This window comes from Gopherus evgoodei, chromosome 2 (assembly GCF_007399415.2).
Source record: "Gopherus evgoodei ecotype Sinaloan lineage chromosome 2, rGopEvg1_v1.p, whole genome shotgun sequence".
Classification (NCBI taxonomy): Eukaryota; Metazoa; Chordata; order Testudines; family Testudinidae; genus Gopherus; species Gopherus evgoodei.
The window spans coordinates 258,043,979-258,058,203 of record NC_044323.1 but is presented as its reverse complement, the minus strand read 5'-3'; the positions used below and the strand labels follow the sequence as shown (position 1 = coordinate 258,058,203).

At 45.9% G+C, this 14,225-nt stretch overlaps 1 protein-coding gene across 5 annotated transcripts in view; it reads right to left on the bottom strand.

Annotated features, from left to right (window-relative positions):
• The window catches only part of VPS13B (vacuolar protein sorting 13 homolog B), a 928,813-nt gene that overhangs the window by 47,990 nt on the left and 866,598 nt on the right, over positions 1 to 14,225 (bottom strand). For all 5 annotated transcript variants that reach the window (XM_030553556.1, XM_030553553.1, XM_030553555.1 and 2 more), the window contains 5 exons: positions 4,682 to 4,837; positions 2,226 to 2,489; positions 1,673 to 1,756; positions 1,305 to 1,480; positions 685 to 855 (listed from right to left, as the gene is read on the bottom strand). In XM_030553556.1, coding sequence (XP_030409416.1) covers positions 685 to 855; positions 1,305 to 1,480; positions 1,673 to 1,756; positions 2,226 to 2,489; positions 4,682 to 4,837 — 851 coding nt within the window. The remainder of the gene's footprint in view (positions 1 to 684; positions 856 to 1,304; positions 1,481 to 1,672; positions 1,757 to 2,225; positions 2,490 to 4,681; positions 4,838 to 14,225) is intronic.

The following is a 14,225-nucleotide window of genomic DNA, read 5'->3' as shown; positions in this document are numbered from 1 at the left end:
TTAATACCTGGGAGAGCAAACAGCCATGCATATCTCTCGATCAGTGTTATAGAGGGTGAACAATTTATGAGTTTACCCTGTATAAGCTTTATACAGGGTAAAATGGATGTATTTGGGTTTAGATCCCATTGGGAGTTGGGCATCTGAGTGTTAAAGACAGGAACACTTCTGTGAGCTGGTTTCAGGTAAACCTGCAGCTTTGGGGCAAGTAATTCAGACCCTGGGTCTGCGCTGGAGCAGACAGGTGTGTCTGGCTCAGCAAGATAGGGTGCTGGAGTCCTGAACTGGCAGGGAAAGCAGGGGTAGAAGTAGTCTTGGCACATTGGGTGGCAGTTCCCAAGGGGGTTTCTGTGATCCAACCTGTCACACTCTAATCTATGTACTTTTTAATGGTGTATAACACACCTAGAAAGGCTCACCAGGAAAAGATATTTTGGTGAAAAATTGGTAAAAAAATTATCATTAGGTTATTTGCAATGATTTATGAAGCTCCTATCTACAGAAAAATATTTATAAAATTATCAGCCAGTTAGACAAGCATGAACAAAATTAAAGGCTTTTAGATCATTTATTACAATTGAAATATGTAGGGTCTTTTAACATACTGCCTTATTTGCATATATATTTCTTTAATTTCATGACAATGCAACCTCAGTGGGCAACACTTAGCAAAGCCTATATTACCTCTCTGAATCCTTTCTATTATATGGCCACACAGGCTGGGGAGAGCTATTAATCCCATAGAACTCAGAGAGTATCTGATTCACAGTGCCACCTGTATGGGATTTAGTAGCTATCTGTTTAATAAGTGCTGTTGAGATAGGAACTGCACACTCTGATGGATCATCCTCTTCCCTGTCAAATGAAAACAGAAACAGAAATCAATTGCAGCACTAGGTCCAAACTATGGTTAACATTTTCTTTAGTGCAGCATTATGAGTGCACTCTGAAACCTGAATGATCTCATATGAAACCAGGATTAAAGTAATCAGACATATAACAGAAAAGGGACTCCCAAAACGTGGTAGAATATGGCATTACAGGAGATGGTAGGAACTTTTTTTATCAAAATGCCAAAACTTGCGCACTTATTTGTACGCTCAACATAAACAGATATGGGTGCACTAAGAGGAACTGCACAGTTTACAATATTCCATCGTATCATTTTCAGCAGCCCATGCAATTATCTGTTCTATACATGCAATGCAAGGGAATATTCTTGGAAGTACTGCACTGAAAGTTAAATGACAAATGATGACGACTCCTTTATTGTAGGCATTTTCAGGAAAATGCACAAGTTATACCTGGCTTGAAATGTCAAGTGATGGGTAAGATCAGGCTCTATATTTTGCAATGATTTCTCCTGCCCTTTTCCTGGAATCATTTGTGTTTCACTCAACCCCAGACTTCTTTTCTCCAAATGTATGATAATTGGATCTGGAAGATGACTCCTCATGATAAAAAGAGGGCTGAAAACAATCTACAAAGAAAAACAAAAGCAAAACTGAAAACAAACAAAAAACAACACACTAACTTAATGTTAATTCTATTCCAGCTGCTGAAACAAGCTGTTAATAAATCTTTGCTCGGGGTCATTCTGACCTTAATTTATTTCAGAACATGAAAAGGCCACAGAGCCATACAGAATTTGGAGAATGGTGAATGCACTCACTAGTCGTTGTTGTACTTGAGTGTTGGGTTCTACTGTCAAAACTGTGCACCACACATAAGTAATTGAACTGTTTGAAGATGGCACCTACACACAGAGAGATGAATAGACAGCATTAAGTAAGATTATTTTCAGCTTATAAAGCTGGACATCTGATCACATCAGTTAGAACTCTGAGTTACTGTAAGTCAGAAAGTAGAGAACACTTCACCACTTAGAGTAATATTGCTCGCTCTCTTTCGTTAAATTTACATAGGATCATAAACATGTGACATATTTAAGGTATGTAATACCATATATTTTTACTTTAATGGGGTCAAATAGGACTTAATATAATTAAGGATGCAATCAGAAGTTCCCCTATCAGCTATCTGCTACTGATGAGAGGAGGGAAGGTAGTTTGGACCAGAAGAAAGTGCCATTCCAATGAATGTACATGGATAATCAGGCTGTGAGGTTTCCACCAGGTACTCTAAGCTGGAATTTGCAAAGGAGCCTGGAAGTTTTAGGTGGAAGTTTATAAATGCTATACTCAAACATCTGTTTATCTTCATACCTGAATGACTGTGCTATATTCTGTGTGTTTGGAACTGAGACATACATCTCTTGACCAGTCTTCATCTCCTTTAGCTTTCACACTCAACTCGGTCAGCTCATCATTTTCTAGAACATAGGAAGGCAGCTTTTGTGTGGCTGCAAGGCAGTCAAAATGTTCTTTAACAACTGCCTGCCCATCTTGACCAATGTAGTGCTGAACCACTTTCAATTCAATGCTGTCAGCCAGATAACTACAGACCATCTGTCTTCCACAGATTATGATCTAAAACATAAAAATAGACAACTGCTGCATCACCAATTTCTGAAAAGAAAACTCAAAGGGTGTCACTGTGGAATTAAATTTAAGATACAAGATTCTTCAAATACCTTAGAACTGTATTGTTCTTAAATTGCTCTTGAGTAATTTTACAAGAATAATCTACAGTGGAAAAAAAACCAAGCAATGTTTTGTTTCTGAGAGTTGCTGAAAATAATGGAGAGTGGGCTCTTTAGATACTCCACCAGTGCGTTGATTTATAAAGAACAATATTCTTCTGACTAGCCAAATGCATTGATAATTCCAGAGAAACATAATTATTAAGATACCCCAAACAATGCTAAAATAACATATGGATTTGATGTAAATGGATATTATGCAAAAAATTCAGGTAAGGACCTGTATGGCGTTAGTGTACTCAAGTCCTATCGAGCACTTTAAAGGATTGCACTCTGTGGCTGTAGTTATGTCTTTGCCTTCCCCGATGTTCCTATATATTGCAGTTCTCTTAGCATATGGTGTCATAGCTATGGATGTTTTGAGTTGTAGCCGCAACGGCTTTTGAAGGATTCCATTGAAACCCCAAATCCTGGTCACTATCTAGGGTTCACTTTCTCAAAGGAGCAAGCCTCTGCAGTATGTTTACAGGTTTAAAGCTTACCCTGCAATTAAACACCCATTTAAACATAAAAATAAAAAACAAAGCTTCAACCAGCTCTGAGGCCTTCCACACTATGTGTATTAAACATGTCTACCTAAAAATTGGCCAAACGGGTTGAGTTACTACTGTCCAAATCAAATGAATCACTACTGAGTAACACAAGGTGCTCTCCTATGTCTGTGGACTGAATGTGTTATGTGCACCATATACCCTGGCTTCTGCCAATTGAGGCACAACTATTACAATATTATTACAGATATGTTAACATGTTATAGTAGAACATCTGTACAGTAGCTCATTGTGTGGCTATGCAAGAAGGAGAACAGGAGTCAGTGGATATGGTTTAATTAGGCTGCAACTTTATTCCTAAATGTTCGGGAGTACCCAGCAGATAAAACTGTAGAGTGCAGGTAATTCCATAATCATTTATATATTCCTGGGTGGCGGTGCTGCTGTCAGCTTTCCCCTTTTACCCATCCTGTTCCCCAGCCAGCCCGCTGCTGGGATCTAGCTGCATCCCCCTTGAATGAGGGGAAAGGGGCCATAAAGGAGAAGGGGTTGTTTCCCTGCTGTACAAGTCACAGGAGCGCTGAATCCTTCCTCTTTCTGTTCCTTTAAAGAATACGTCCTCTGTATCCTTTACCAATCCATTTGAGCTGATCACCGTATCTCTTCCCCACAGAGTACCTGCACTGGACATCCTGCTACACTTATCTAAAGAGTTGTGCCATCATAGCTTAACCCCCATTTTATTTTTTGCCCCAACTGAGCTTTAGGTGAGGAAGGCAAAAAACCCACCTTACCTTGGCCAATTTGGTGGCGAGGGAAAATATTAATTCCCAGCCATTGAGAAAGGAGTGACTAGCGTAATGCCCAGAGCAGATCATGACTAAATCTAGTAGTTTAACTACTTTTGTGGGTGAGAGGGTAGGTACTGCTCTGCCTGGTCCAGGACAGGGGAAGAGGGGGAAATGGGTCAGTATCCCCAGGCTGACCTGGTATGAAGCTGCCATAGCAAGTAACTCTTTAGCTCTCTGGCCCTTAAAGGGACAACACTCCTTCTGAAATTTTAATTCGGTCATTTCTTCTCCCCCTCTTTTTCAATAACCTAAGGGCCTGAGGCACACTACTGAATAAAAACATAAATAACGTCTTTTTAAAAAACAAAACACATTCCTACTTTTCAAGAGCACAAAAATGTGCCAGAAATTATATAACTTTGCATTGTTAGAAATTAAAACCCAGGCAAAAGGATGTTTTACAAAATGTGTAAAAAATGTGCTGAGGACTAAGATTTTGTGTGCCAAGATTCATACCAGAGTGAATTCTTACAGCAGAGTTGTATTAACTCCTGAAATAATCTCTATAATGTAAGACCTGCTAGTCTCATTAAATATTATGGCATTAGTGAGCACCATTACAATTACAGGGAAATATTATAATTTAAAAATGGATTATTCATTATTTATGTAAAAAGCATAATCTAATTTACTCAGATTCAAAATGGTTCCCCTATATTGTACACAAGAGCACTTACTTGTTTTTGCACTCCACTGAGCTGTTGAATCTTGATGATAAGTGATGCTGTCCTGCCTTTGTACTGAATGGTTCTGATAAAGGTCCCTGCATTGTCCACACTGAATGGCTCAGACCAGCGCCAGTTTCCCCAACCTTCAATGCAGATGTGTAACAGCTGGAAAGGAAACAATAATTCCTTCAATGCAGAACTGCAAAAAAAGGCTTGCACTAGAATATGAGTTCCAATATTGAGAAATGTTTCTATCCATAAAACTTAAAAATGCCAAGTAGATATTTTCATTGAAATCTGTATAACACCCATTTTTCAGAATTGCTGACTGCACAAAGAATAATGTAACACTCTGAATGATTATATTACAGTATTTCCACAATAAATTTCCATATTGTCTACTGCAAATAATTTACATTCTTGAATGGTAAAGATCTAGCACAACACTTGCTAAGAAGAGGCCCTGCACACTATAGGTCAGGCCAAGGAAAATAAGAGAGTTCCTTTACTGCTCTGGAAATTCACTCTCTTTACGGTTAGCAGGTAATTCAGATACAAGCCATTAAAAAAAAAATCTTTAAACTGTCATTCATGAATACAAACCCCTTACCCCCACCCAAAAATCCTCCAAACCAATCCATCTGGGGAGGGGAGGGCGGCCCACTTGAGCTCATAAGTATATCAAATGTATCAGTATTTAAATATGTTGCTTAGAAATGGGGAACATCTCAATTGAATCAAAGTGGTGACAAGTGGCTTTTGCAGGCATAATTATACCATTATAATTATATAGTTATACCAGTATCAGTCCCCGTGTAGTCACACTTATTCTGGAATAGGAATGCCTTTTTCTGGTTAGCTTAAACCGTTTCTAAGGCAACGCAGGGCTTGTCTACCTGGTACATCACTATGTACTATATGGGTGTAAATTCTAGTGCACACAAGCATGTTGTGTACTAACCTCTACATGGACCTTTTTACTCCAGCTGAGGAGCTGGCCATTTAGCTTTATATAGATGATTTATGGCTGTTCAAAGTTAAGAATGTGAGTTTGCATATACACAATTAAAGCAATAAGTATTTCTTTGCAGAGGGCCAGCACACAGTCTAAGCACCCACTTAAGCCCTTAAAATAGTTGTGCAAAGGCTTTATGAAAAGTCTCTGTGCAAGGCTGAATTGCACTTTGTATTTGGGCATCTGGGGCCGGAAGTCAATGAGAGTTCTGTCATTAATTAATTGGAAGCAGGAGCAGGCCCATAGTATAATTACTTGCACCAATGAAAAATAAAAGCTGTAAATATTATGTCCTGACATGTTTAAAAAACAATTGAAAAAGGGAGATTGTGAAGTCTATAGGTCAGGGTTGTTGGCTGAATGTTTGTCCAGATATTCTTTTGCAGTGTCTTAGGACTGCTTTCTACTTTGACCTTTAGGAAGCAGCCACAGTAACCGCCTTCTAAGACTTTACAACTCAGTAGCCTTTTCATAATTTGTGGTGTCCTCAGCACAAGATTACACACAAAAACAAAAACATCCATACAGTGAGTGGCTTCTGAATCACTCAAGAAATGACTGCTGCATTCCCATTCAAATTACTTCACCTTAGAAGAAGGCTTAATGGCTTTAAAAAAAAAAAAAAAGTACCTTGAGGCAAAGTGTACTCCATGACATAAAAGCTCTTGGTAGCTTTGATATTTAAATAGTAGTTACAGAAAAAGAAAAACAATTGTAGTGGCTGGAACCATTTCAGTTTCTTACAGAAGCAGCTGGGCATATAAAAACTAAAAGAAACAAGTAAGCTGTTTACTTTGGAGAGACTAGTAGCTGGAAATGATAACAAAATAATGAAAAAAGGTACTAAAGAGTCAGTCCCAGTTAGAATATACTCAAAATACATGCCAAATACAGATGCCAGACATAAAGATATAATTAATAATTAGCATTTGCTTATAACCCCAACTTTAAGATGACTCCTGTCCTGTATAAGTAACTTGTTCTTTAACTGAATGTCACCAAGGAATATGCTGTCAGTTGTCATTTAGCAGTCATTAGTTCACAGAATGTTGACTTAGTAATTTTCTGTGTATCACAAAGATTTATGTGCATTTGATTCTATGGTTCAGAAAAAAAAAATTAAGAAAAGTGAGGAACAGACTGGTGTATTATCCTTCTAATTATATAGTAACTTTTCCTCACGCCAAATCACTCATATATTTGTGAATACTACCAAGAGACATGGAATAACCCAGGTATCTTATTTTAACTTTTACCTAATATATCTGTCTTCATGACTTATTAATACTAGTAGTCTGTATTATATGTCTGTCTACTTTTAAAACCTTGTTCATGAGGTTCTTTGAAAAGCAAGATCTTGAATCATTTTCAAAATATGAAGACCTCTAGTGCTATGTATGTAAAAAGATGGAAACAGAGACTGATGCAATTTTGGAAAATCAAGTAATCAGGAATAAACATTATTTTAGCATAAGCCAATATCAGAAAGGATGTTTAATTAGACACTTAGTACATGCTCTGTACTAATCTTAGACAACTCCCTTCACCCACCAAGATATAAGCAAATGCAAAGTGTACTTTGGCAATTCTGTTTAAGAACGAAGGGGTTTATAAAAGCAGATAGAGAAGTAGCAGAGAGACATTCTGAGAAAAGAGGTTTTGCTACTAAAAGGGAAAACATGTTTGACTAAAGTAATCCTTCTGTAATTCAAAGTTTAGAGCCAATCTAAGATATTTTGTTGTATTTATTCAAATGTGCATGAACTTATCATCCTTTTGACATCTGTGCTTTTTCTCTACTATCTAATATGTTGATAAATACTGTTTTTCGCTTAGACTGACCTGTACTGGGGTACTGGACTATTAATTTTGTAGCCATTACTGGCTGCTGCTTCAAAAACAAATGAAACTGATATTGGGAAGGCAGAGTAAGCTGTTTGTGCTAGGTAAGTGGCATAGAGAAGGCTGCATTCGCCGTCCAAATCAGTGCTACAGAAGGGCAAATGAGAGTCATCATGGGCATAAAGAAAGCCAAATAACATAAGGGCACAAATTGGACATTCCATTTGAACTGAACTCTTAATTGTGATGGTAAAATTTCTAAAGAGACTGAATGAACCCATAAAATACACTAAACGAGAGTTGGACAATATCACTTGACAGGAGTAGAAATACCATTATCCTCTTTTTTGAAATGGTTTCTGTTCTGGTCTTTTTAATGAGAATTAGAAAATGTTCTTAAAATATTAGATGTTATTGGGTAAAACAGTCATATGTCAGTAGATTGATCAGCGCTACTGTAAAGTTCAGAAATCTTTTTGAGCACAACATGTTATCTCATCACAACATTAAACAAAACAATGGATCAAATAAATCAAAGAGCTGAAAAGTCAGAGACTAGAAATTGTAAAGACCGTTTATAAAAGACGGTTACTCACCTTTGTAACTGTTGTTCTTTGAGATGTGTTGCTCATATCCATTCCAGTTAGGTGTGCGCGCCGCGCGTGCATGTTCATTGGAAGATTTTTACCCTAGCAACTCCAGTGGGTCGGCAGGTCGCCCCCTGGACTGGCGCCGCTATGGCGCCTGATATATACCCCTGCTGGCCCGTCCGCTCCTCAGTTCCTTCTTGCCAGCAACTCCGACAGTGGGGAAGGGGGGCGGGTGTGGAATGGATATGAGCAACACATCTCGAAGAACAACAGTTACAAAGGTGAGTAACCGTCTTTTCTTCTTCGAGTGATTGCTCATATCCATTCCAGTTTGGTGATTCCCAAGCCTTACCTAGGCAGTGGGGTCAGAGAGAGATGTCGCTGAGTGCAACACAGCGGAGCTGAAGGCTGTGTCATCCCTAGATTGCTGAACCAGGGCATAGTGGGAAGCGAAGGTATGGACAGAAGACCAGGTTGCTGCCCGGCAGATATCCTGAATGGGCACGTGAGCAAGAAAAGCAGCCGATGAGGCTTGAGCCCTGGTGGAGTGCGCAGTCACGTGGCCCGGGGGGGCGTGCGCCAAGTCATAACAGGCGTGGATGCAGGACATTACCCACGAGGAAATCCTCTGTGAGGAGACGGGTAACCCCTTCACACATTCAGCCACCGCAACAAACAGTTGGGGGGTTTTGCGGAATGGCTGAGTTCGCTCTATGTAAAAGGCGAGCGCCCTACGGACGTCCAGTGAGTGTAGCTGCTGCTCCCTGCGAGTTGAATGGGGTTTTGGGAAGAAGACAGGTAGGAAGATCTCCTGGTTAACATGGAAAACCGATACCACCTTGGGGGGAAAGGTTGGGTGCGGTCTCAGCTGCACCTTGTCCCTGTGGAACACAGTATATGGGGGATCTACCGTGAGGGCCCGAAGCTCCGAGACCCGTCTCGCTGATGTGATGGCCACCAGGAAAGCGGTTTTCCATGAGAGGTAGAGAAGGGAGCAAGTCGCTAATGGTTCAAATGGAGGGGACATGAGCCGGGTCAGAACCAGGTTAAGGTCCCAGGTAGGGGCAGGGCGGTGAACCTAGGGGTAGAGACGCTCCAAGCCCTTAAGGAATCTAGTCACCATAGGGTAAGAGAACACCGAGCGGCTATGCCCCCCGAGTGAAAGGTGGAGATGGCCGCCAGGTGAACCCAGAGAGATGATATCGCTAGGTCCTGTTACTTGAGGGACCAGATGTAGTCTAAGATATTAGCAATGGAGACCTCGGTGGGAAGGAAGTTTCGTTCCACGCACCAGCAGGTGAAACGCTTCCATTTGGCTGAATACGTCACTCTAGTGGAAGGCTTCCTGCTGCCCAGGAGCACCTGCCGCAATGGGGTAGAGCAACGGAGCTCAGACCAGGTCAGCCACTCAGAAGCCACGCCATGAGGTGGAGCGATTGAAGGTCTGGGTGACGGAGCTTGCTGTGGTCCTGAGTGATCAGGTCCACATGAAGGGGCAGAGGGACAGGGTCGGTTATGGAAAGGTCCAGCAGCATGGAGTACCAGTGCTTTCGGGGCCACGCTGGAGCTATCATGATCAAGCGGGCCTTGTCCCTGCGCACCTTCAATAGGACTTGTGGACGAGCGGAAATGGTGGAAAGGTATAGAGCAGGTGCGTCGTCCACGGAACAAGGAAGGCGTCCGCCACCGAACCCGGTGAGAGGCCTTGAAAGGAGCAGAACATCTGACATTTCCTGTTCCTGCGGGATGCGAAGAGGTCCATTTGGGGAAACCCCCACCTCCGGAAGAGCAAAAGAGCAATGTCTGGGTGAAGGGACCATTCGTGGGAAAGGAAGGACCTGCTGAGATGATCCGCCAGTGTGTTCCGAACCCCCAGGAGAAAGGATGCGATGAGGTGAATAGAATGGGCTATACAGAAGTCCCAGAGCCGTAAGGTCTCTTGACACATGGGAGAGGATCTCGTGCCGCCCTGCTTGTTTATATAATACGTGGTCGTCGTGTTGTCGATGAATACCGAGACACAACAGCCCTGCAGATGCTGACGGAATGCCTGACAAGCAGCGGACAGCTCTCAACTCCCGGACGCTGATATGGAGGGCTAGCTGGCGAGGTGACCACAGGCTTTGGGTTTGCAGGAGCCCGAGGTGAGCCTCTCAACCCAGGAAGGAGGCATCTGTTGTCAGGGACACCAAGGGTTGGGGCGGATGGAACGGGAGCCACGCACACACCACGGAAGGGTCCAGCCACCACTGGAGGGAGTCTAAGACGTCCTTGGGAATGGTGACAACCATGTCGATAGAATCTCTGGCCGGACGGTATTGTGCGTTGAGCCAGGACTGGAGGGGTCTTAGGCGGAGTCTTGCATAGTTCGTTACGAACGTGCAGGCCGCCATGTGGCCCAGGAGGGTAAGGCAGGTGTGCACCGAGGTCAGGGGCGCTGCTTGCAGTCTCCGTATGATGGCTGCCATAGTTTGGAACCTCGACAGAGGCAGAGAGGCTTTGGCAAGAGTGGAGTCCAGGGTGGCACCAATAAACTCTACCCTCTGTGTGGGGATTAGCGTCGATTTCTCCACATTGATCATTAGACCAAGGCTTAAGAAAAGGTTCTTGACAATGTGGACGTGACTGAGGACTTGTGCCTCGGAAGTCTCCCGGATAAGCCAGTCGTCTAGGTATGGGAATACGTGTATACGACTGTGGCGAAGGTGGGCGACGACTACAGCCATACACTTGGTGAACACTCTTGGGGCTGTAGATAGGCCGAATGGGAGGACCACGAATTGGAAATGTTGCCGGTTGACCACAAACTGGAGGAACCTCCTGTGGGGTGGGAAGATGGCTATATGGAAGTAGGCATCTTGCATGTCGAGGGTGGCGTACCAGTCTCCAGGATCCAGGGATGGGATAATGGTCCCCAGGGATACCATACGGAACTTCAACTTTACTAGGTATCTGTTGAGTTCCCTCAGATCGAGAATAGGTCTGAGACCTCCCTTCGCCTTGGAGATTAGAAAGTAGCAGGAATAAAACCCCTTGCCCCACTCGAGCTCGGGAACCTCCTCTATGGCTCCTTTGGCGAGGAGCGCTCACACCTCCTGCAGGAGGAGTTGCTCGTCAGAGGGGTCCCTGAAGAGAGACGAGGGAGGGTTTGAAACAAATTGTAGGTGGTATCCAAGTTCCAACATGCGTAAGACCCAGCGGTCCGATGTTAGCTGGGACCACGCAGGGAGGAAAAGGGAAAGACGGTTGGAAAAAGGAGGGGACGGATCCATCAATGAAACTGGTACAACGCCCTCGGGCGCACCTTCAAAAGGAAGGTTTCGGCCCGGAAGAAGGCTTGGAGAGGTTCTGGTTCTGGCCTCCTTGGTTGCCGGATTGTCTGCAGCGACCATTCCTGCCTCGCCGTCTGACGAAGTCTTGCCTCTGCCGGGGTTGGGGGTAAGGCCAGTGTTGCTGCTGTGGCCGGAAGGGTCTGTGCTGGGTTACGGGTGTATGCATCCCTAAGGAGCGCATAATAACCCTATTGTCTTTTACGCTTGGCAGCCTAGGGTCAGTTTTGTCGGAAAACAGGCCTTGGCCTTCAAATGGGAGGTCTTGAATGGTATACTGGAGTTCCGGGACGAGGCCGGACACCTGCAACCACGAGATACAGCGCATAGTAACGCCAGATGCCAGAGTACGTGCAGCTGAGTCCGCGGCATCTAGGGAAGCCTGCAGGGAAGTTCTCGTGACCTTTTTGCCCTCGTCGAGGATCACAGAGAACTCCTGACGTGCTTCCTGAGGGAGCAGCTCCTTAAATTTGTCCGCCGTGGCCCAGGTGTTATAGCTGTAGCGGCTAAGGAGGGCCTGCTGATTGGAGACGCGGAGCTGGAGGGCCCCCGCAGAGTAGACCTTTCGGCCGAGTAAGTCCATGCGTCTCGCCTCCTTGGATTTTGGGGCTGGGGCCTGCTGACCATGTCACTCCCTCTCGTTCACAGATTGGACGACGAGGGAAGAAGGGGGAGGGTGGACATACAAGTATTCATACCCCTTTGAGGGGACCATGTATTTACGTTCCATCCCTCGCGCAGCAGGGAGAACAGAAGCCGGAGACTGCCAGATGGTAGTGGCATTAGCTTGAATGGTTTTAATAAACGGAAGGGCAACCCTAGTGAGGGCATCCGCTGACAATATGTCCACCACTGGATCTTGTATCTCCGAGACCTCCTCGGCCTGCAGGTTCATGTTCTGTGCAACACGCCTGAGGAGGTCCTGGTGCGCCCTAAGGTCAAGTGGAGGCGGGCTGGTAGATGATGTTCCAGCCACAGCCTCGTCCGGGGAGGATGAAGAGGAGAGACCTGGGAGGAGCGGGTCTGCGGAGGGCTCTGCCTGAAGAACTGCGTCCGACTCCGCAGGGAGTTTGGGGTCCTGAGGCTGGGACAGCCTTTCCTCCGTGGGAGGGGAAGGAGGACGGGAAATCGTGGCCTCAGGAACCCTGTGCTCCGAGACATTGGAACAGGAGGGACCCAGCTGAAGGCCTTGGGCTTGATGGTAAGCCCAAGGCGTCGAGAACCCCCCCTGCTGCGGTCCATGCTCTTGAGGCTGGGGTTCATGGAACAAGGTAGCAGGTATGTCTGTGTCTGGGGCATATAGGCTATCCGCCTGAGAGGACACAGACGGCTGGCGGGACGGTCGGAGGGTGCCGAACGAGGCTGGTATGGGTCCCTCGTCCCCGTTGGTCGAGACCTCCTCGGTGCCAGAGACTGGTACCGGGAATCATAACGGTGCCGAGATCGCGACTGGGACCTGCCACCAGTTTGGTGCCGGGAGGTCGATCGGGAACGCCGACGGCGCGAGCGGCTGCGGGAGTCTCGGTGCCGGTAGTGATGACTAGAACTGGAGCGGTGCCGAGAGTACCAGGAGGTCGATCTGCGCCGTGAGTACATCCAGTACCACCGTGGTGAGCGGTGCCGGGACTGCGAGCGGCACCTCGATCAAGATCTTCCGCGGGACCTGGAGCAGTGCCGGGACCTAGGTGGAGATCGGTGCTGGCTTGCCGACTCCAGGGACGGAGGTCTCATGGCTTCAGGCTTGCCTCTAGACTGAAGAACCCGCACCGGCGGTGCCGGGAGTTGAGGCAGAGCAGACTCAGTCATTGCAATAAGGTCCCTGGCCGAAGAGAATGTTTCTGGCGTAGAGGGGACTGTCAGCTCGACCACGGGTCTCACCGGGGAGCTCTCCAAGACCGGACTCGATGGACCTCTCGGGGCTAGAGTCGACGGTATCACTGGTGTCGGGGCTGCGGCAGGAGTCGGTGCCGGTGCCGGGTGGTCCGCACGAGCCTGCTTCGCAGGAGTAGAGGAAGCCGATGTTCTTCGGTTGGGACCCTGCGCCGGGGAAGGCCGGTGCTGAGGTGTCTTCGCGGTGCCGGCGCGGTCCGGTGCCGGAGTGGTGTCGGCACTCGGTGCCAAGGAAGGAGGGTTAAGAGCTGCCTACATAAGGAGAGTCTTTAAACGATGGGCTCTTTCCTTCCAGGTCCGTGGCTTGAAGGCCTTACAAATGCAGCACTTCTCAGATATGTGCGATTCCCCCAGGCACTTTAGGCAGGCGTCGTGGGGATCGCTCGTGGGCATCGGCTTTTTACAGGCTGAGCACGGCTTGAATCCCGGCGAACCAGGCATGAGCCCGGGCACCGGGTGTGGGGAAGGGCTAGAGCCCGAACCCGCTAAACTATACACAATAACTGATTGACAACTATGAACTAATTACTCTATACACTAACAATAACTATATACAACGAGTGAACAAGGAGAAGCTAGGTACGTGGAGGGCAGCTATGCCGCGCTCCACAGTTCCAACGACCGACACGGCGGTAAGAAGGAACTGAGGAGCGGACGGGCCAGCAGCGGTATATATCAGGTGCCATAGCGGCACCACTCCAGGGGGCGACCTGCCGACCCATTGGAGTTGCTAGGGTAAAAATCTTCCGACGAACATGCACGCGCGGCGCGCGCACCTAACTGGAATGGATATGAGCAATCACTTGAAGAAGAACATGTTTTTGCTTCCTGACCTCTTTCTGCGGCTTTCCCCTCCTTTTCCTTATCCAATTCTGCCCTCCTGCTGC